The 24,524-nt window shown below is 43.6% G+C and overlaps 1 protein-coding gene across 1 annotated transcript; it reads right to left on the bottom strand.

The window, feature by feature from the left end:
- Positions 1-801: 801 nt before the first annotated feature.
- LOC143323589 (mitochondrial intermediate peptidase-like) lies at positions 802-24,369 on the bottom strand. Its single transcript, XM_076735514.1, has 19 exons — positions 23,720-24,369; positions 23,403-23,576; positions 22,718-22,806; positions 22,455-22,538; positions 22,214-22,277; positions 21,856-22,038; positions 21,429-21,585; positions 21,122-21,170; positions 20,663-20,723; positions 20,523-20,575; positions 18,426-18,579; positions 18,167-18,244; positions 17,718-17,925; positions 16,731-16,840; positions 16,524-16,598; positions 16,100-16,216; positions 12,188-12,309; positions 10,972-11,045; positions 802-1,140 (listed from the first exon to the last, which is right to left on the bottom strand). Exons 1-19 carry the CDS (start codon positions 23,864-23,866, stop codon positions 1,040-1,042), a joined length of 2,100 nt encoding a protein of 699 aa, XP_076591629.1. The 5' UTR covers positions 23,867-24,369; the 3' UTR covers positions 802-1,039.
- Between the last annotated feature and the right edge of the window lie 155 nt (positions 24,370-24,524).

Genomic DNA, 24,524 nt, shown 5'->3' with positions numbered 1-24,524 from the left:
AACACACAGTCTGTGGAGCAGATTGTATGAACTGTGAAAAACGCCTTTAGAAACCAGGCTGCAAGAGGCTCTGCTTTAATGTGATGTTTGAGGAGCTTTAGCACAGTGTGAAGTAAAAGTACTGTACTTTTAAAATAGCATATACTAACTTTCCATATTAATACAGCTGACTTGTGGTTCTACACTCTGCTACAACAGACCATCTATATCATATCATATGACCACACTGACTGAAATCTCATGGCACAAAGTGCTGGATTTGTCTCTCTGACCTCCTCCTCCTCCTCCTCCTCCTCCTCCTCCTCCTCCTCCTCCTCCTCCTTCCCCCTCAAAGCTCCTGACAGACAAAACAGATGGAGCGGTATTAATTTAAAGCCTAAACAATGAGCACATGACAGGAAGAGCAGATTAAGTATTCTTCCTCACGCTGATTTGATCAGGAAAAAACAAAGTTGTGCTGGTGTGTGAGCTGAAAAGGGATGTTTAATGGGGGAAACTAGCTGTGGGATGAATGAATTAATGAGAATAAAAGCAAATCAAATGATGAAAAACACAAACATCTGAACTTTATTGAAATATATTAATAGAAAGTTATAGGGATGTTACATTAGAGCACATTGTCTTAATTTTAAAGTTCAGTGCTGACACAAAAAGCTCATGTAGAAACTCAAAATGTTTTTATGATATTAAACCAACAGTATGAGTCTGTTACTGTGGAGTCATGCATGCTGACACATGGGAGTCCAGAGCATCAGGAAGTGTCTGAATGGGACAATCAGCAATCAATATTTAGACATAATGAGGAGGGTTTGGTAGCAACTCTTTTATTCTCACCATATTACCTTATATTAACAGCAGAATTAGCCAAATATATCAAATAAGTCAATGTGACTTTAAGAGAGACAGCAATATATAAAATGCTGACACTTCATTTCCAGACAGACGGACCAGGTCTTTCACCGTTCAGCCCAGCATCACCAGTGCTCTCTTTGCCTTGTAAAGGTTCAAGTCGGTTTTCCGTGCTGCCATGGGGCGACTTTCAGCTTTCAGAGTCCATGATGAAGGTCTCAAAGTTGGGGTTGAGCTCAGACACCAGTGCATCCACAAAGTCCTCAATGGTGGGTCGTCTCTGCAGCATTCCTGCCACACAAAAACACAAAGCAGCAGGTTTTAGGGCGTGTGTCCACCGCACGTCTGTCTCTGGGAAGGAAAGAGCTCTGGCTATTTTCTCTCACTCCAACTCACCTCATTCTGACAGGAAACGTGCAGCTTTTATGGAACATTTAAGACAAAGCCACTGCAGTGGTTTTACAAAACAGACACTCTGAGGCAAAAAAACCCAACAAAACCAAAAAAGTTAAGGAATCTTTTGAAGCGCGTGCTATTTCTTATCCCGAATTAAGCTAAAATCCAATTATATTTATGGGTACAGGCTGCCACTCCTGAGACTTCTGCTCTAATTGCAGCTCCCCTGCAATGTCCTCATAACGAGTATAATGTATTTTCAACATTTCCATCTTGTATTTTCACGTGTTTAGTCAGGGCAAAGTTTCATTCCAATGAGTAAAAATCTAAGGTTAGTATAAATGTATTATATCCAATCATTAAAGACATTTGTTCTGCCCCCTCACACATTCTCCTTCTTGCACAGAAACTCAGAGAACAGCTCTGTAGATACCTTCAACAGGCCTCAGATGGTGATATGACCCAACACACTGCATGTCGTAAAACACGGCCATGAAGTTCTCAACATCTTCCACTCCTGCCTTTCACAAAAGGCATCCTGGTATCCACATTTATAGTGCTTTAAATGGGATGTCACACACTCATACACTGTGGATACACCAGCCTGTGAGCAGTGCCCTAGAGCAAATATGAGTGTGCAGCCGGCGAGCAGGCCCTGGGAATGTCTGCCTGTGTTTTGAGAGCCTGTCTGCCAGCTCATGCGTGGAGGACTCCCTCGCTCACTTTACAATTCAGCTGCACGCCCGCTTTGAAGTCAGTTCATTTCCCCTTGTGTAGCTGCCAATGTAAATAGGCGCTCTCCCCCTCCCCCTCTTTCCTGCGTCGGTCACCTCCAACGCGCACACACTCAAACACAAGCATGTCTGCACAGGCACACATGAACTGAGAGGCAAAGAGTTTCACACAGCGATCCTGAACGCACGGACACGCACAGCAAGATAAGGATGCTCGAACACACACGGACGTGCACGGGGAGCCTCGGTCGCTGCCATCCCGAAACTGGCTCAGCAGGTAGACGCTGACTGCAGGTTTGGCCCGGCCTGCAGTGAATGGCCTTGCCTGACAGCACCAGAGAAGGGATTATCATCTCCTCTTACCCACCAGTTGCACCCTGCCCTTTGGCTACAAGATGATACCAACATACAGGGGTCCCCAAACACACCACAACCACAAGGCCCCTGCATCCCTGGGAAAAAGGCAGCCACATGAAAGCCATGATTTCCAACCATAAATGACAGGCCTAATTAAAGAGCTGCGGGATGTTGTTGCTGTGACCAACGTTGACGTCTGACGGCCCCTTTAAAGCTGAGACCAAAATGGTATGAGCAGCTCAAGATGCATTAAAAGGCGTTAATAGGGAGGATATTGAAGCCAGCTTATCAAGTTGCACTTAAATCCATCGTCAGAGAGCTGGCATTGTAAGGAAATACAATTTACACAACTGTCATAGAAAAGTGCTTAAGTATTGTAATTTCAATCCTGGATTTCAGTCCAAGATGACGTCATGGTGTCGGAGGTGAAAGGGGACATAGATATACACATGGGACATCAGTGTTTTTAAGAGTAAAATTCAAGCACTTTTCAAGCAATTTCAAGGTACCTAAACCAAAAATTTCCAGACCCTCGAAGCCTTTATCAGCACATTTAAATTGAGCAACTGCGCAAAATCAAGTTTACTGAATTTCTTTACACCCACAGCTATCAATGTATAGTGTTACTGTATTTTACCAGCTGTTCATGTCAACATACGACTGTACGTTGTAATCATGATTATTTAATACTCGCTCATTTCGAAGCCAGGAGACAGCAAACAAACGTGAGGAAGGGATCAATCCATTTGAAATATAAAAGATTTTTAAGAGTTCAAATTAAAGATCCCCTCCAGACATGTTTTAAGACACATAGAAAATACTCTGATTTGAGTAATAATTTGTGTCTGATATGGATTTGATGTCAAATTATGCTCATAGGTCTGTCTCTTACAACTGTAATTTCAATGAGCCCCGACAAACTTTCCACTTTCTACTGTCAAACCCTGCACATGTATCATTCTGCACGCACGTTAAACTGGAGGAACAAGAAGAAAAATCCATTTTTGAGTGGATGTACTTCAAGCAGCAGACTCTGATACTGACGGCTCTGTACTAAAATGCTAACAGCAGAGCGCTAACATGCTCACAATGACAAAGGGAACATGCTGAATGCTTTTTTTTTTCTAGTAAGTAACTATTGGACAAGCAGAGACTTTAAGAATTGGGGTAAAATCTCACTTAAACGATACAGAAGATGTAATAATGTATCAATTAGAGTGTTTTACCAAACGTGGCATATATGAAACAATGTATTAAAATGTTATTCATGTTATGTTTAGTCACGTTCACCGACTAACTTCCTCACTCTCTCATCTGGTGTGTCCTGTGTCGCCACTGACAGGTGACCAAGAGAAACACTCTGTTTAGGTGAAAAAAACTCAGGGATCTGACCGATACCAAAATACATGGTTGGTAACAATGACATGTGGATGAGATATTTTACTGGTCCTTTCATAAATCTTTTCAGTTGCCAGAGGTAGTCCCCTCCCCTGTCACGACACCAGTGTAATTGTAAGAGACAGGCGCACAGGTACACACATGTTCTGACATGACACTTGTTTACATGGTTCAGACGCAGCTGTGAGCTCAGCTACAATCTGAGCTCTCCAAACTCTGTCTGCAGCGTCAGCGGCACTTTCTCTAACAGATGTCATTTCCTGACCGTGTATGCAGGCAGGGATCTGATGTCTGGAGCCTCGCCTGCCACAGGTTAGTGTGTTAAACAAGCAAAGTTAACTTGACAAGAGTGATGAGAGAGGAGGAGGGAGAGGAGGAGGGGAGAGAAAGAGAGGGCGAGATGGAAAGGGTAAAGTCAGGTAAACAATAGCGCCCTCGCCGGCTTCTCATCACCAGCAGCTCGGGGTGTCAGCACCTGGGTCTCACACGGCGGCCGACAGTAGATGAAGAGGGGCGCAACAATACGCGGTGAAGAGTGAGTCTTTTCTCAGCCCAGATCCCTGGGAGAGTTTGAGAGGAATGCACAGATAAACTCAAAGTCATAACAACACAGCGGAGGAGTATCTGATCTGAGAGGCTGCTTTTATACGCGCACACAAGGAGGTGGAGCCGAGTCTGACAAAACAGAGCGGCGGCGTACAATCAGTGCACTATGAGAAGGTAAGCACTGCACCACGCAGAGAAATGATGGAGTCCAGGCAGGGTCAACGACAGTATGAATCACAGCGATGTGTTTAGAAAGCCCTCGACTTCTACAATCATAAAAACCAAGACAGTGGATTAATTTGGACGGCATTACTCATTCCATGGACAAACACTTACACTCAGCAGTATTCATCATGGAACCAGTTTTATTTGTTCAGGTTTAGAGATTTCCTCCTCCACCCAAACACAACGGTGAGGTGATTAGAATTATATTTGTGGTGCTCAGACATTTGCAGCAGCAACATGTCCCGAAAAGTAGCCACATGACAACGACAGGACCGCACCGCAGCACAGATACAGTACCGGTTTCCCCACATGCTTGACAGCATTACAGTGGGCAGAGATATACGCTCAGCTTTGGCGACGCACAGAGGAAAACCAGAGCCAAACTAAACATAAGCTGTGCTTTGTGTCCATTGTACGGAAAGCCTTAGGACAGGGGCTTTGCCATGTGAGTCATCTCGGATTTAAGAGTTTCCATTTCCCCTCATAATGGCACTGACAGAACCATTGAGGGACGAGGATCCTACCCATTACAGCCATCTCAGGGCCTGCAGCGTTCGCCAATTTGGCCAGCAGAGTTAGTGTAAAATGGCAGACACATCACGAACGAACTATTTTGAAATTAAACAGTGGCTCTTTCTCGATGACAAATTGCTGATTAAGAACGCACCTTTTCAGCCAAATCCTGCCTTGCAGTTAGGCACACACGCTGGCCGCTGAACAGCCCCACCGGAGCTATTGGCGGTGGAGTATCTTTGCTCGAGGGTGCTTCAGGAGCACTTGTTGGGGAAGGAAAGTGCACCACTCATTCTCTACGCCTGCCCAGTTTTTCAAGGCTGGTGTGGGTATGTTCGAATCACAGACCCTCTCCTTCAGCTCTACTTCATCTTCTAGTCTGAAATAGTTATTTTCTCAATACAGATCAGAGAGAATTCTTTCCATTGAGGAATGGAAACTCACTTTATACAGACAGCGAACTTAAACGCAGCTCTTGGCTTTTCCACTATTTCCACTCGCTTCAAAAACGTCTAAACATGTAAATCCAAGTGATCGCCCTCTGATCGCTAAAGGAAGCCCTAATATTTTTCTCCAATTGCGCTTACATACATTCAAAGAGAAAATAAATTCCTTCAAGTAAACAGAGCTTTATCTCTCACAGGAGAACATACACAGCTTGCACAGAATCATTTATTTAGTCAAAGGGTGGTGGGCGATGGGTATCAGTCAAATGAAGACCTTTGTGGCTGGCTAACAGCTCTGAGCCTCGCTAATGACAGCTCAAGGGACAAGAGCTCAGCAGAAATCCTTCAGAATTGCTGCCCAGGCTGCAGCTACTGCTGGCTGAACTTATCAAACATCTGAGTCACCGCCTACAAAGAGTTTTTCTGTCACAGATAAAGAAAATGCGAGTAAACTGTCTGATGACCGACATTCTTCTAAAAAATGTTATATACAATATGGGTTTAATTTTCATTATTAGTTGAGTAGCACAGCGTTTCTTTTAAACACATTATATTCATTTCTAGGCTCCCTGAAAGTAAGTGCAACACTTTTATTTGTACCTGTATTCTCCTCCATGAGCACTGATCAGCACTGCCAGCAAGTGTCTTTAACCGCTCAAAGGCTTAGCTGAAACTGGTTGTTTTATAAGAGCTATTGATCCCAGTCCCATGGGCTTGGCTATGTTCTGTTCTTTCATGATTTAATTGGCTGCTTTTATAGGCCAATTACACCCACTTGCAACTTGGAGCAAGCCGCGGTATGCCACGTTTCACGTTTAAAATGTGAACAAACTGCAGCTCACAGCTCACTTCAGCCTCGACTTCATTACCTCTCTGGCGTCATATTCCCAGTATGTGCATGAAACGATATTCATGCAGCTCTATCAGACCAGATTTGATGCTCACGCATTTCAAAACACATTTCTGCGTGCTTCAGTAGCTGTTCAGCCGCAGCTCCTAACCATTCGAAACATGTTGAGGTGTGAAAAGCAGTTACCTCTGTTAAACCTGGAGGCAAACCTGAGGCTCGCTGCCTCTGTAATTACACCTTTGAAGTTCAGGAAGCTTCTTCTACAAACAGCACTTAAGACAGGCACAGAATGCAAGAACGACAAGGGTGATGACAAACATTGCACTGGGAAGCTGTTGGGTACGTGCCTTAACAAAACAAACAAACAAAAAAAACTTCAATTTTGTTTAAATGTACGAAAAAATCTCCATCTAAACCAGCATGAAATTAATCTGCATCAAAAAGCAGAAATCAGATTTATGCAACCTAATGTCCACAGTGAGACTATAAAAAGTATGGACCTCAGATCTAATGGTATATGCAAAAAGGTGGTTCGCCATGCAAGCAGTGTGTCCATTATTGTATATAATTGTGACATTCATGGGCGTCAGAGGATGAATCCTACTGACTTTGATGATCCACTGACTTTTCCTCTTGTGCCACCATGAGCTTCATTCTTGTGCTTTGAAGTGAAATATTCTGACAACTTCTGGATAGATTGCCATGAAATTTGGTGAAGCTATTCATGTCGCCCTAAGGGTGAATTGTAATAACTTTGGTGACTTCCCTCTATAAAAATTTAATTTCTCTGGTAACTTGGTTTATGGCCAAATGCCTGCAACACTGCAGACATTCCCATCAGTCTCAGCTCTGCTTTGTTTTCAGCGCTAACTAGCAAAAGCTGGCATGATGAATTAACTGAATATGATAAATATTACACCCGCTAAACATCAGCATGTCAGCATGCATTTCTGCAACTGCCATATTTATTTGAAATTCATCCGCTTGGTTGGATTTCCATCACACAAAAGCTACAAAGAATTGCCATCTGTGTCTGCAGCGATGATGAGTATTTCTTCAAATGTTCCAGGACTTTCATGACTTTTTTCTTCAAGGCGCTGCGGTCATAGAAAGGCACTCAGTCAAGGACAAGACACCTCCCTCTGAACCTGGGCTGTATCGACCACTAAAAAGATTATTTTCATTACCTATCATGTCTGTTTTTAAGTAAAGGCTATAAAATGATATTAATTATTTTGCAGCTTCACATCTGAGGTGTGAAATCCAATCTTCTCCTCCTGTTCTGACAGAACCATACATCATTGTCACAAATGTGCTGTGGGACTGTGCAGACCACTGCGCTCTTGGGGTTTATTAGCGACTATGCACGCAGTCATAAGAACTACTCAGTCAGGCTGCATCTGGACAAAGAACTATCAGGGTCCTGGGACTCGGCCACCGAGTCCAAGTAGATCCATTTTCTGTGCTCAGCGGTCGGGGCTATGGGAACCGTCTGGGCCATGAAAGCCCTCTCTGTAGCAGGAGCCGAGCTTCACTTCAGTCAGTCGATCACCTTTCACTTCCCTCTTACTCTCACTTTCCCTCTGACTCGCTCACTCAGTCCTGATGCTGCTGCCCTGGATTTAATGCCTGGGTTTACATTTCAACACCGTCTTTTCCTGGGAAACATCCAGTAGCGGGCAGGGAGCCACGCAGATAAAGACTGGCCTCTGATTAGCCTTGCTGGGCCTGCTCCGGTTCCCTGTGTGCCCTTGTGCCCCCTCTACCACCTCGCTGAAGGGGATAGCAGGGAAATGTTACACACCTCCATTTACAAGGGGTTTTGTTTGAAAGGATTATGTGTAATGGGTTGGATCTGGATCCTGTGTCCTTCCTCTAGTCTTGTGGTCTCTTCTGGCCTAAATACTGCTTTAGACATAAAAGAGCCCTTCTTATTCTCTTCAAAATCCTTTTCCATTCCCCAATAGGAATTCAAGATGGTCGCTATGAACCTCTCAACCCCATAGCAAATAATGGTGGAAAGCTAAATGTTTCAGCACATGCGCTGATGCAGTTTTATAACTCTGACTACGGCTTTCATGATGCTAAAGTAAATTATGAGGACATATGTAGCCATCAAAATGGCAAGGCTGCTGGATGAGTGTCCTTTCAAAATGTGGAGATGTTTTACCTTAGTTTGAGCATTTCTCCAGACATGGAATACATTTTATGATTATGAAAGACAGAAGGAAAGAAAGAAAGAAAGGAAGAAAGATGCTTGAGATGATCATAAATAAGAATAAAAATAAATCAGGTCATGAATGCTGGTGCACAAAGTGAAACTGCACTGTAAACTGTATTAGAGAAAACTGCTAAATATGTGAAACTGGAACTACACATCGTGTCATTTCAAGGCTCTTTTAATTTGATCTGCATTTTCTGTTATAACATGAATTTATTTTGGTTAAGTATTATTCCATAGCACACATTTTTACAGGCTTGAACAATGACTTATGGCTGGGAAAGACAGCCAGAGGGATCAATATGACCCTGATAACCATGGTGCACACAGGGCCTTGGCCTATAATTAGAGTAGCATTCACTTCAAAGGGAGCCATAAAAGCAAATACTGTCAGTTCAACAACAGTTAATTGGTCAGTAGATTTAATAACCAGGATCTGATCTGTTGGTGGTTGTAATTTCAGAGGCTGGGTGCAGCCCTGGTTGGAGCTGTCAGAAGGACAATCCAAAGGAGCAGGGAGGAGGTGACCCTGAGGGAGAGATTTACAGTACACTCCCAAATGTCACCTGATATTACTACTCCCTCTCTCTTCTCCCTCCTCTCACCTCCTCTTCTGTTGTCCTGTCCAGACATGCCACAGTGACTGCTCCACGAAGGAGGAAGTAATGGGAAGATAAAGAGAAGGCAGAGGACAACGGGAGGAAGTCGTTTTCTATTTGCCACAGCCTCTGCTGGAAGCACATAAGTTGATTAATTACACTTTGATGGTTACAAATTTGGAGAAAAACCAAAAGACACACCAGAACAAAGCCAAACAGGACTAAGAGCTCAAAGTCATGTTAGTGGCTCTGTGAGGTGGCACATTGGTGCATTGAGCTAAATGCTAACATCAGCGTGTTAACATACTCACAGTGGCAATGCTAGCACGCTAATGTTTAGTAGGTAAATTGTTTATCATGTTCACCACTCTTACTTTAGTGAGTTAGCATGCTAACACTTCCTGATTAGCACTAAACACAAAGTACAGCTGAGGCTGATGGGAATGTCATTAAAGTATTGGACAAAGAGAAATTTTTACGTGAGGATGGTGTTCGACGAAAAGTCAGAGGATCACCAAATATAATTCATCCTGAGAGGTACACAAATGTCTGGACTAAACTTCACGGCAGTCTGCCCAACAGTTGCTGAGACATGTCAAAAATACAAAACACAAACATGAACCTGATGGTGGCAAAGTCAGGCGATCACCAAATCAGTAGGAGTCTTCCTCTGAGGATCATGAAAGTCAAAATTGCTTCTTAATCTATCCAATAGTTGTTGACATATTTCAGTCTGGATCAACATGGCTAGCATGGCTAAAAAATGCAGCTGATTGAAGTGGTTACACGCCAGTCTGTGTTTCAGTCCTACAGAGTCAGCAGTTTTTAGCTTTCAAACCCATAATCATCCATGTCTGTGTTTCCTGCCTCCTGCATTTAGTCTGTGCTTAAAAAAAGCAGCATAATGTCATTTAGTAAACATGCTTTTAGAGCAGATCAAATAAATGACCTCAGAAAAGGGCTGGACGAGCGTGAATGGCTGCCAGACGAAGCTGATTCAACGATTTATGCTACAGCAGCCTACCACAGCAGGACTGGCTCCGTCTCTGGGTTCACAAAGCTCATGTAAACAAAGATAAGAAACCTTGGGAGGTGTGGCAAACTGGTAAATATGTGTCACTGTGGGAGCAGATGCACAGAGCGGGCCAAACCACAACAGCAGCAGCAGCTGTGAGCACCTACAGCTACAGCCTGACTAATGGACTCACAGCTGCTTCAACCTGATGACAAACTCAAGCTTCCAGGTGATCAGGTGATGCAACACAATACTTCACCTGTGAGGTTAAAGGGCTGTAATGGCCCTCGAGGAATCCTGTCAATCTTACTTAGTAGATATATTACTAGTTGCACAAAATTATTACAGTTGACTGACAATCCTTCCTTTGCAAAATCAACCCCAAAAATAATGTATGTTATTTTCTGGTTTGACTGGAAAGTCCCATCATTCACCATGGCCAATGGTTATTTATGCTCAATAGCTGGGCATTTGAACTTTTCCCTGACACACCTGGTATGGAAATATCAATAAGCAGAAGCCAATGGACTGACACTGCAAATCCTACACTGAAGGAAACCTGGAGATGAACTCTGGGGAATCCTAAAGCTCTGAAACTGTGATACTGTGCAAGGTGGGACGACTGAAGGCCGTGGGGTCAAAAGGTCAGCCTGGAGTACGAAAATAGTGGAGGGGGACCTGAGGCCTAAAAGCTGCATTTTCAGATGACCTGGTGATAAAATAAAGTGCTTTGCTGACTTTCATGGGTGAAAGTGAAAAGATTCCTTCAACATTTGGGTCGGAAAAAAAAAAAAAAAAAAGAGGATAGACGTGATGAAATACCTTCCACCATCAGCATGGGCTCCTTAGCTCCTCCATGGGCCAGCATCTCCCGGCGGTAACGCTCACCCATGTCCCTGACCAAACGATAGACAAACACAGAAGAGACAGAGATTCGGTTACAGACACCTGTATTCTCCCCTGTCAGCCCTCCTGGGACCCCAGGGCCAAGTCTCCTAAGCTGCCTGTTCACAGCAGACAGGTGACAGGAACCAGAGATCTGACAAGTGCAGGTGGAACTAAAACAATCTCAGAGGGAAAGGGAAGACATAAAAACAGAGAGACAGCAAAGGGAAAGAGCAGAACGAAAAGAGAGGCAGAGGGAAAACACTGCAGGGCTCCACTCAATGGAGATAGGGTCGTTTTTCAAAATAAAGCCTTTGTGCTTCGTCCAGGGGCAAACACTTGTGATAAGGGAGGGTCTGGTAGTGTGGATGCTGGTGGGAGTCTGTGAATTACAGCAGGCACCTGCCAAGCCAGCGTGGGCTTCATATTAATGTCATATTCAATGTCAGGCGGTAGAGACTTTAACAGTGTCCAGACAAGGCGGCCTGTCAAGAGGCATCTGTCTCAGCGTGCTAAACACAAAACAGGTTTATGTGCCTTTACACCAGTTAATTAACTCTCCCCCCATGAACACAAGAGTACAAATGACTGAAGAGAGAGTCAAGGCTGTGGGTTTATCAAAGCAGATCTCATGTCTCTGTGGACACTGAAGTACAGGAGCTGAATGAGTGATTGATAACTTCTCAGCGAAGCTCGTGGCCTCGTGGTTTCTACTGTCGGACACCTTCATTGTCAAACGCAGTGGTTAAATCAGTGATTTCCATGTTCTGGCTCTTTCTCTGCCTGCTCTATTTCATAGTTTGTTATTGAATTTGTAACCTCAATTTCCACAGTTCAGAAAACACAGACGGAATCGTGAAATAAAAACAGAATCAATAGTAAAATGCATGATAGTAACCTCCATCAGACCTGCTCCCCCAGTGCGTTCCAGCTGCATATGGAAGCTGTGCAGTGTTGTGTTACATCAAATTCACTGATAACCATCATATTTTTTAACTTTTCTTCTTGAGCGGTTGAAACTGTATTCATCCACCACATGATTAGACGCTTTCTGATGACAAAATGTGCTCAAAAGAAAAAAAAAAAAAAAAAGGACGCTGGAAGACATTAAAAGACATTTCATAAGGCCCCAGCAAGCAAGCAGCTGTCTCACCTGTTTAAAGGATCCTGAAGGAAGCACTGTTTCCACACCATGGAGGCCACGGCGCGGGACATGAGGTAGGAGTAGTACTTGGCTCCATAACCAATCAGGTGGCTGAATCTCAGCTGCCAGGCCTGTAGAGGAAATGTAAAAAATGAAGCCACAACATTACCACCTTCACCTTCCATCTCTTTCTATTAAGGCTGATAAAATGAAAAATGTTGTGCATTTGTTGGATACAGTGTGTGTGGAGAGTGAGCAGCGTGGGAGGGGGCGGGCGTCACAGAAGCTGTCCCATGACCACGGCTCAATCAGAGCCAACCTCCTGCCAGTTTTAGTTTTGACACTGCAAATAAACTGAAGTGGGAATCAATTAAAGAAACGTTTCAATTGCTTCTGAAGTCTTTCCTGACGTCATCATATTGATGGAATAAATACACCTTTCCTCCAACAAACCTGCCGGCTCCTTCTTTAAAGGACAACACATGGAAATTCCTAAATGGAAGAAAGCCCCCTTCTCCTCTGCTCTGTTCTCCCTGCAGTGGCCTGAGGGGGCCCCTCTCCATATCTATAAAGACGAGCTCTTTTATGATCTCTGCAAACGGGGACTCTGGGGAATTCAGCTGGCAAACACTCAAACATTCAGCCATTTAGAGAAGACGGCAGCTGTCACAGTTAACAAAACCATAACAGACTGCAGACTCCTCTCTCTACCTCCACATAAAAAATAATGATAACTCTAAGCATGTTAATGATTTATACTCAAACTGAATCAAAGGATGTAGACGACTTACTGTATGTACTGTGTTTGTACACAGATGCTTCAGCACCAGATAGAGAGAAAAAGGTGCATTTTACTGTACATGGTGATTACGGTGACTTCAATCTCTGCAACTTTTGATCATGAGAATAAGCTTAAAAAGCAGAATGCTGTTTCTAATCCTGCATTTAATTGGATTTTTTTGGCCACTTGGCAGCAAAAGAAACAAGCTGTGAACACAACGCTAACATATTGTCACCTTATAAAGTTATTATACCTAACTTTACAAGAGCAGCAGCTATGAGGTAACATATATTTGAAGCGTTATTTATGTCCACCTGATGAATTTAACCCTGATATTCACTTTGCATTTATATACATAACCCTTATTTAACCTCCAGGGGGATATCTCTGGCTATGAAGCTGCTAAATGTTCCACTATGTTCACCAGCTAGTCACTAACTTTGTCTCCTGCTGGTGCAGAGGGAAAAAAAACGACAGTAAGCAGTAAAGCTGTGGGCCATAAAACAAAAACAGTGAATTAGAAGATGCTAAAGACCTCCATAGAGATAAGAGGAACAGCAGTGTCAGGTGATAATTCACTGTGGGTTTGTCACTACAAAGCAGCCCCTTTCACTTTACCCATAGTCATGTGATCTATTGTTTATCCAAAAATACTGACTATTGCAGCTTTAATCTGGTAAGACTCACTGAGATGGAGATCTCACTTTAAAGGGAGAGCGGAGCACATACTTTTATAAGGCACGGTATACTTTAAGAAACTATGACAATGATTTTCTAAAATTCGATTAAAAGTCTGCCTCTTCAGTTTGGATTATGCTCTCAGGATGGTACTGCGGCATCCTAATCTTTGTCTCTGCATCTACATTTGACTAGAAAATACTAAGGTCAGAGGTAGACAGTATAAAAACTGCACATAACATGCACTTTCCTGAGAAATGCCTTCAAAATGATGTTGCTGGATGACAAAGTGTACTAAACTTTGAAACAGCTGTTTGAGAGCTTAAAATGGGGGCTGCTCATCTTCAGTGTAATGGGACAGAGCCCTGCTCTGATCCGGGTGGTCCAACAGCGTTAAAAATGCTTAAGCTCCAAAGTGTCGGCTTGACGAGACTCTTCTGGGCCGCAGTGACTTTAATAAGAGTAAATAGCACTCCTGAGAGGAGCTCTGGCTCAGAGAGGCATGGGCAAGCTGCAGCTGACCGAGTTTGCTTTGTCAGCTGAACGCAGCAGCGATACGGCGCTTTGGGTCGTGTAAGTTAGAAATCTGTTTTAGCTGTTTGGAGTTCATTCAGATTCATATGAAACGGAAGATCAGAACAGGCTGACAAAGGATTATTCTGACGCATTAAAACAAAATGAATTGTTTTATTGAAAAAAAAGTCAAAAGACAGCAGTTTTGTGCTTTCTTTGGTTGCTTACTTTGAATTTGAAAGCGATGAGAAAGCCAGCAGACTGTTTGAGTTGACTGTTTTTCTGACTTTGGTTGATGGCTGCTGATGTTCAAGAAACAATTAAGCAGCTACTGAAGAGCAGTTTGATCTGCTGTCTGAGTCTTTGCTGAGATTCAAACGCTCGTCACAACGTGCCAGGAAAATGATTTTCAGACTTCCAAGCTCCTCTTTGTCTCCAATCCCTCCGCCTCACATCAAATGATAAACTGTTGTGAGCGAGTGCGAGCGGGTGACATGTCGGTGATATCCTTTTGATCCTTACACACAAAGGAGACAAAGTCAGCTTGGGCTTTTTTCTCTGCTCCTCTTGAGAGATAAAAGACATTTTTTTGTTCTTTCTAAACTCAACTTGTAGGGTTTTGTTTGTGATGCTGAGGTGCAACTTTCACAGGAGAACGTGGATTATATGTGCTTGAGCTTGGTTAGAAGAGGAGCAACCACATGGCCCCAAATCGTTCAGGCCAAGAATCACAGATTCAAGAAATGTCAACACAGCCAGCAGAGCATCTTGCTTTCTGCCATTTATTTCCAAATATTATCTTCGGCTCAAGAGCAAGCATGTGGTCTGTGTTACTCACAGCTGATGCTCTCTCTCTGCGCTCAGCGGGAAATGATAGCCCTGCTCTATAAACTATACACATGTCAGTATCACCCTAATGTTTATAATCTGGGGCTCTCCGTAACCTATTAGCCACTCAAATGTTCACTTTAATGTGGAAACTTTTCCTGAGCCGTGTTTCCACGAGGACGGGCGAACAGAGAGAGACACAGAGGGCAATCTTAAAAAAGAAAACAAGTTTAAGTCTGTCATTGAAGGATCTAAACAAATCTGTTTTCACTTGCTCTGATCCAGTGATGATCCAATTCAAGAAACCTAAGCGCTGCAATCATCCTCAGTTTCAGCGGAGTTCAAATGAGGGAAAACGATCCTGCTGTGGTTAGCTGTGCACGCCGAGGCGAAAGTGTCTGTTAGAGCTCTCAGTGTGGTTTGAAACGTTGAAGGGGAACGACTGCGACAGTGGGAAACTATATAACATAAACCACAATCTCTGGAGAGGGAGCTACAAAGCAGGGCAGAAGAGTGGGAGGACTCCAGTAAGGAGCAACGCTGGCCGGGACGCTGACGTTTTAGGAGAATATACAGCAGTTCTGTAATCTCTATTCCTGATGGCACCCCACATAATTATAGCCCCGAGTAAATGCTCTATGAAGGCCATTCCTGGCTAAATTATGACTGTGTTCTTGATTCCCTTCTCCCTCCTGGCCTCATCCCCTCGCCCACATCTGCAAAAAGCGGGGTAAAGAGAGAGCTTTTTTCATTAAAGGACCAGGAGGAAGAGTTTCAAATATTTCCCCCAGGGAGGGCTCATTCAAAGTATACCTCTGCTTTGTTATTTTACCAGGGCTTCAAAAAAAAAAAAAAGGCTTTAATCCCTTAAACGCTGCTGTGCCTGGGTAAAAGATATAAAACCAGAGAGGAGGAGAGGGAGGAAGGGAAAAGAGAGCAACAAGGATTCCTCAGTCACATTTGTGATCAACTGAGCAGTAACAAAAGAACTTGCCCCAAATTATCATCAACCTCAAATCCTGTAATCGACCCAAAGGTGCAGTCTTACAGAGACGAGCTGCTCCAGAGACACTAAGCCAAAGGCGGTGTGTTGCACAGCACAAAGGCAGCTGGGAACGTACCGTGTTGGGCGTATAAGGCAGGCCGTAGAATTTCTGCTGCATCTCCCTCAGGATGTCTGTGGTGGAGCGGTTCTGAGGTTTGCTGTGGTAGATCTGGTCCAAGACAGCATAGAAAATCTGCAAACGCACAGACTGAGTATCAAGAGATAATAAACACAGTCTGGACATTTAAGTGTGCTGAGTAGTTTTTTAAGAAATAAAAAGTCACAACTGTCCAAAGTAACTATGTAATCACACATATAAGCACAAAACCTGCAGCCTTTGACAAGGTAAAAAAGATCATTTGGTTTCATAATTTAACCCACAATATGTGACAAACTCAATTTTATGAAAGAAGGATTGTTCATCACAGGACACATCACACACATACAGGTAAAAGTGAAACTTTTATCTGTGTTTGTAAGTGATGTGTGTGAGGTCGTACCTGCAGCTGAGTGTCTGCAGCTCCGCACACCTTCTTCGACTCACAGAGGCGAGCCACCATGCTCTCAGGCAGAGGCTGAGCAGACGGCAACAAAGACAGAGTAAACTGTCTGTTTAATATTACTGAAATATCTCTCTACAACCACTGAGTAATGCTTTTTACTGCATAGTCTTCACACAGCTCTTTATTCTGATGGTTTGGGTGTACCTGTCCGGTCTCATAATGCCGTGCAAACTGGCTGATGACTCTATAGTCAGTGGCAAAGTACTCCATGAGGATTGAGGGGACTTCAGCAAAGTCAGTCGCACATCTGGTTCCTGGAGGAGAGATGTCAGAGCTTAGATGGAAGACCAAAAAATGTAAACACAGGATGGTGTGGCCTTCTTCATTCTTCCTGTGCGGGTCAATGCACAGACAGTGCAGACACGGCGCTCGCTCTGTGCATCTCATGAGGACTGTTCTTAAGAACTCATGAGGTTTGTGGTGCATTGAGGGAATCAGGTATTGATATCACCCAGAAAAAAAACAGAATTGTATATTGACTTCAGGCTTCAAATACTGTACGTCCCTTTGACCATCCACACGTTTAAATGTAATATCATGTGCAACATCTGATATGAAAAGTGAATAAGATCGCATTAGGCTAGTAGCAATGCAGCTGTTGTGAGCTTTAGCACGTCTAAACTGGTGTAAACACGATATCGACTATAGAAACAGTCTGAAGTTGAGTTAATGAATACTGTTATTAGTGTAAAACAAACACTGCGGAGAGCTTGAACTACGAGGGAACATATCCATCAACTTTATATGACAGGTGAAACAGCTCCGAATGACAGCTTTGGTAGTCAAAGATAATCTGCAGCTATCCTTTTACATGTAATTAGATTTACCCTTTATTTTCAATTTGCCATACAGCAGTGAATAACCTACAGCTCAGTATCAACACAGGAGGACGACATGACACCCCCCTGGTGGATGGTTGCAGCATAGTAATAACATGATTCTAACTAGAGACATTTTATGAAGCGCATAGCCGCCACTTTAAGATACAGACCCATAAAATGTCAAACATGGATCACCTCACACCACATTGTGCTTTGTCTTTCCTTTGCTGGAGCTCCTGAATGTCATGTGTACAGCCCTGGCTCCATCATGCTTTTTGGCTGCTTGTCATTTCTATGTAAATCTGCTCACCTGTCACATGCTGGTAGCGCGTGCGCCCCAGCATGGAGTGCATGGCGTGCCCCATTTCATGGAAGAGGTTCTCCATCATGCCCGGAGTGAGCAGGGTGGGGGCGCTCTTGGTGGGCTGGGGCAGACTCAGCATCAGCACCACAACTGGAAGCTGGTACTGATCCGTCTCCTGGCACCAGCGGCCGCCACGGATGGTGAAGTGACAGTCCTGGGAGGAGGAGGAGGAGGAGGCGAGATCAGAGAGAAGTTATTAATTTTTAATTTGTCTGGTCTCATTACCTTCTATTCTGTTATGCCAATAAAGAATATTTGATCTGAAAACTGAACAGAGAACAGAAAAGAGATGAGTAACATAAAAAGACCATCTTAAAATACAGATAGCCCCATTTTCAGAGGAGAAACCAACATGAGCCTGTAAAAACTGTGTAGATGAGTGTGTGTATGCACACCTGATGAGGTTTATCTGAGCGGTGGAAAAAGTCACAGTAGATATATCCCAACAGTCCCTCTGTCTCATGTACCACAGCCTGGGAACGCACACAAAGACATAAACATTAAAGCACACATACAGTATTTAAAGCACGTGAAGCAAGCTTCACCCAACAACATACATCCAATCATATCCCATAACATAAAGAGGCACTGGCGGCTCATTAGCACCAAGAACCAGTACAAGCCCAGACACTCCGCGCCATTAGTGACATTTACCAGTTTGCGGACATCCTCGCTCCAGACCTCTCCAGCGACGGGGTGTTCAGACATGAGGGACACGCCGTACAGCTGAGTGAAGAGGTTGTTCAAACCCTCCATACAGGCGCCCAGAGACAGGTACGGACTGTACAGACTGGGCTCTATGTTGTACCTGCCATGAGCAAAACATAAACCACAACAGAGGAATGGATCATTTGTCCCTCAGAGGAAGTTGTTGAACCTGCACCCTGATTATCATAATAAAAAACCTTACGTGACTCAAGATTTACCCTTTATCTGGAAGTAGAATGAGGGGAGTGTCAGACTATTTCAAACAGACAGAGGATAAATGTCCCCAGAGGCTCTTCTGATTGCAGACTTAATGCACACAAAGTTAATTTTGAGGCATCACAATTATCAGCCTATTTGAATTGAGCACATTATTGCCACAAGACTGCCGGGGCTCAGGGCTCAGGGCTCAGGGCTCAGGGCTCAGGGTGGGTTCTTCTTGTCCTTGGGCCACCCATGCTGCTGTAAGGCACTCCAGATAAAGCTCACCAAACCAAAACACTTGTTTAGGCTGAACACCACATCTAGTGTATTATCAGTGACGAATAACAGACTGCTGCTGAGCACGGCTCTGATTACCACATAGGCATGCACGCACACACATTAGATTCATTTCCTGGAGATTTACCTGAACCATAACCACTACTTTTCCAACCCTAACCCAACTATTCACCCTAAAATTTAATGATTTACATTGTGGAGACTTGCTTTTTATCCTCATTAAGGAAGGTAAGTCCCCACAATGTGACTGCATAAGCAGATTTATGTCCCCAAAACATGAGTAATACACACACACACACATCTGTGGCCCATTTCAATACGGTTTGAAGACCTTCCAGTTCAAAGAGCTACTGATGGAAAAGCAGAGATAAAGAGAAAATGATTGAGTGAGTGATTGAGAGAAAAAGCACAACACAGTGACAAGTGTTTGTAAGACACATTAAAAGAGTTAGGGTCTATATGCCTGTATATGTGTGTATGTGTGTGTGTGTCTGTGTGTCTGTGCAAACTTGTGTAGCAGGAAACAGAAGCAGCTCTGGGGAAACCGTTTCTTAATGCAATCAGCCTGCATCCTAAATTTCTTGGAGCATCTCCTGCCTACTAGCAGAGCCCCAGACCACGAACAGGAGAAGAACATTTGTGGTAGCAGGAGAAAGACGAGGATCCACTCCTCCTCAGAGGCTCTGGGAACAGTCACCAGCACATGGTAACACACACACACACACACACACACACACACACACAATGTGGTGGCTGCTTAAATCCAAAGGACACATGAGGGATCTATAATGTCAGCCATAAAGATTTGCTTAAAACTTCTCTGGAACATTTGGCCAGTCATGTTATTAGTCTCTGGTGAGTGCTGGGAAGGAAAAGTGCAGTTCATTAAGAACAGACATCTGTAAAAAGTTGGAGACACTCAAAGGGACTAATAATAATAGCTGAAGTCAGAAAGTGGCAGCTTGGATTCTGCAGATGGAGTTACTGAAGGACAAAGATGATCACTGTCTGAATGGGTCTGAAATGACAAACGGGTTTCAGTGACGTGGCGTCGGGGTTGAGGTCTCAAATAGATGAGAAAAAATGTGTAGCCCTTCATGTTCAGGAGGAACAATTTTACCAAACAATGCAGCCACGTGTCAAATGTCGACGCTGGAAACTGCAGTGGAACTCACTGGCAATGCTGTATGGAGGACCATAGAGTAAGTAATGCCGGGCCTAAAAGCACTGGGATTAAGGGCCAAACATTAAACGCCACTGCAACAAAGACTAAAAAAGAAAATCAACAGGCTGAAGCAGGAGAGGTCGATTATACCAGATCCTTTTGTACACTTAGAACACTTAGACAACTCCCATGCTTCTCCCTTAACACCTTTTGTAACAGCTGACACCTGAGGATGAGCTGGGACCCAACAACAACAACTTACACCAAGGTGGAATATGACATTACAAACACCTAAAACCAGCACAAAGATACTGATCGAGATGACTTTATCAAATGACGGCAGGCTGAAAAATGTGTTTCATTAGATATCAGCTACTCACCTTTCAGCGCGCAAGACACCGCTGAGGAACGGATGATCCCATGGCATGAGCTCCTGCAACATCACACCGGGAGTGTTTTATTTACATGTGACATCAAACAAAGGACACGACAATACCCTAATATGTGAAAAGTTACTCACCGAGTTACGAGGGTTCAGTTTTTTCTTCATGTCTCTCATCATCTTAAAGTCTTGGGCTGTTCTGTGAGACAAAAAGACGAAAAACACTGATTGACTTCAGACATTCACTCCAGTCTTTACCCCACTGTCTTTACATGGGGGGGGGGGGGGGGGGGGGGATGCAAACAACACAAACAGCTTGTGACCTTGAATCAACAATGGAAACATGACAAGAACTAATCAAAGCCTGTAAGAGTCAGGAAGTCTGTCGGTCACTCATTTCAGGAAATGTGGCCATCTGTACAGCATGCCGTCCCATCAACTCATGTTCAACTATAAAGGGAAGCACTGACTTACTATATTTAATGACACACCAGTCTTTAGACAACTTAAATCAGGTCATGATTCAACCACGTACATTGAATATTGGATCTGTCATTTTTTTCACGTTGGACAAAAGCTGTTAAAAGTAGACTGTACCTGTCTGACAGTTTGTCTGTTAACAACTGAAGGAAGCTCATCACCGTCTCTGCAAAGGTCAAGAAAAATCAGGTTGCAGCATGTTAAACTACCTGAGACTCATTTCCAAATGTGCAGAAATGGAAAAGGAAATGTCTTCAGCTTGTATTAAACCTCTAAAATGAGAATTATCTGGCCTCCGGAGTAAAATCATTATATAAAGATAATACAAATACAAAATGACTCTTTTCACACTCTCTCCATCAAACCATTCAGTGACATCACAGACTGATGATCACCATGAACTGAAGCAAAGAGACATATTAACCCGGTGTCTTTGCCATCGTCCCCTTTAGGGCTCTGTGTCCGTACGACTCGTAGCCCACCAGCTTGGCCAGTTTGTATCTACATTTCAGCAGCTCCTCCAGACACTCCATCAGATCTGCATTTGGATAGAGGTAAATCCTGTAGGCAATCTCTCGTACCTAGAGAAGAAGAGGACAGACACAACATGGCATTTAAAGAGAGGCACAGCATTAAAGGGGCAGAACAAGTAATCTGCTAATGTCATTAACAAGAACGCTGTCAAAACTCATTCTGAAAGGGATCTGTTTACTGATCAGGACAGAGTAGGCTGCTATCATTTTCAACCTGCCCTCACATCCCAACCCTATGAGCTGTTACGTGGGAGAGGCGCCACCTGCTGAGCAAAAGGGTGAAATGTCGCAGTGACTCAGACCAAATAAAGCACATACCAAGTCATCGGGGGAATCTGCATGTAATCCCCCAATTTGGATGAAGCTTCCTTCACTTGCAAATTGCACGTGCAGATGCTCAGGAATGGAGGACCTCGCGATCCTGTTGGGCAGGTGAGAGCCCACCAGAAACTCGTTGTTTAGATCCAACAGCTTCACGTGAAGGGCGACTGCCTCTTTCCTCTGCAGAGAGAACAGCAGCACGTGCAGTAAACACCTCACACTGTACAGGGGAGTGCTATATTAAAACATGTGCTATTGATGTGGTCATTCTTTATCACTGATAACTTGTTTGTTCGCGTTGGTGTTTCACAGGCTACTGTGAAGCTGGAGAAACCACACGTCACCATCATCTCACCAGTTTGTCATCCAGATGAATTCCACTGATTTCAAAGTCGAACATGAACAGCTCCGCCACTCGTCTGGAAAGGCAGAAATACGTCAGTAACTCATCGTCATTGGACAAGATCTTGTCATTCGATTTTGATATGATTGTGGAAAGAGATAAACAATAAATCCTACATTCACACAGCAGCCTCAACACGTATTTCAGACGCCTACAACAGAGTGTGTGCTAAATAAGATGACAGCAAAATTACCGTGTATCAGGGTCCAGCTGAGCCAAGTCCGGGTTGTTGAGCAGTTTTTTTAGGCTTTGGCATAACTCAACATTAGTGTTCAGCCTGAAACATACAACAGCAAACCTGAACATCTATCGAATGCCACTCATGGTCTGCATGCAGGAACATGACTTTTGAGCATTATCTCAGTTTTGTAAGCAGTATAATGCACCGCGTTTTCTTTTCAATCATAAGCTGAACGTGTGTTCATTAAGGTGAGATCAATAAATATTTCCTCTTACTTCTCCACAACTGTGCCAATCTCTATGCAGGCCTTCTCTGCAGCCTCACGAAACTTTGGATCTGGATGTGCTACTTTTACAAAGTCTGCCTGTTGAAGGAAGGAAGACCGCAATTTACTTACAACTCTACAAAGAGCACAAGAAGCATGCAACGCAAAATAAATGAGTCAGAGGCAGCAGCACAGGTTCAGGCGCCGCGGTCAGAAACTGTGATGTGGCGTTCGCTTTCATCAGATGCTGAACTCTGACTTTGAGGTGATGTGTTTGCTGTGGGACACCTCTGGTGAAGAGAAAGATATATCAGGAATCTGTTGTATGATAATTGATATCATGGACTGACCAAACTAAAATATGGCCATAGCAGGACTTTCATTCATTTTGCTTATATATTACTGATGTGTTGTGTTTGGTGTTTTGGATTCTGTTAATGCATCTTTTGTCATCACTGGTAACACAAAGACGTATTTCATGGCCTGGTGGGAAAACAAAGTTTGTTCTATTGTATTTTGTTCTATTTCAGGCTCTTTCTGGTACACTGTTCTCACCGTGGCACAGCTACCTGGGTACTAATGCTGTATGACATGAATATCCATACTGTATGGTATCTATGACATGATGACACCTTAATCATATCATTGGCCTGTTACAATACAAAGCTTTTGCACATTTCGGGTGTTGAACTCACCAGATCAGCCACTTTACACAAACCATCTGAGAGCTGGTCAAAAGACTGGACTGTCTCAACGCCTGGAGGACAAGAACAAGCCTTCTCCACCAGACGCTCAGTGTTGATGAGAGCTGCCTTTGTGGCTACCTGGAAGCCTGCAGGACAGCTGAGCTCTGGCACTCCAAACAAGCCCTGTAAGCAGAGGTCACACACACACACACACACACACACACACACACACACAAACAAACACAGGGGGTGTCATGACATTTTTACTGAGGCTGTACGCATTGATAGCAGTGCCGTCACTCAACACATTGAAGACAAATACAAACCCCGTTTTTCTCGAACAGGTTCAGCCTCCTCTGAGTTTTGGTATTGAAAGCAGCTCCAACAGGAGACCATGTTGTGACATTTCTCCGAACATGCGTCCATAAGCCTCTGTGCTTTACAAAGTAAAGCAGCCTTTTACACGCAGACATGTTGTATTACGTCTGCTGTGTGTCCTGCTGGTGTCTACTGAAGCTTGTTGTGTTGACAGTGGCTGACAGAGGACATGCTAAACCTTAGCTTCAGTTAGCCTCTTCGTTAGAGACGGAAATGGAAACAACTAATGTAAATAACTTTCATATATTCTAACCCTTGTTCTTCAGGGAAAGTAAAGGCTAACTTGTTTTTTAATTTTTTTTCTCATGTGTCAAGCAGCGTACCTGTCAATCCTACACACGACTGCTCACATGTTAGCTCACTGGCTATCTCTGCACGACTGTCGCAGGTGGTATTTTCGTGAAAAATAACACTACATATATACAAATACGTGTTGAAGGACGCCGTATTCATTGCAAATAAAATGTTTTGTCACTATTATTGACATTATTATTACACGAGATAATGTTGTATTTTTCTAATGTTGCCGCATAACAACTATTTAAAAAAAATAAAACTAGTCGAAAGTGCGATAAGGCACAGAAAAGCTATGCACAATGACGTCACACAAAAAGGACGGAAGCTACTTATTTTCCAAGCCCTTCACAATAAAGGCAGGCTAATTTTCCAAAAACGAACACATAGCTCAATATCTACATGTCGTGTGGGAATGATATTTATGTACAGGCCTGCAACATGTTCTGAAAACGATAA

The sequence above is a fragment of the Chaetodon auriga genome, chromosome 7, assembly GCF_051107435.1.
Source record: "Chaetodon auriga isolate fChaAug3 chromosome 7, fChaAug3.hap1, whole genome shotgun sequence".
NCBI lineage: Eukaryota > Metazoa > Chordata > Actinopteri > Chaetodontiformes > Chaetodontidae > Chaetodon > Chaetodon auriga.
Note: the sequence above shows the minus strand (reverse complement) of the source record. Positions and strands in the feature narration are given on the sequence as shown.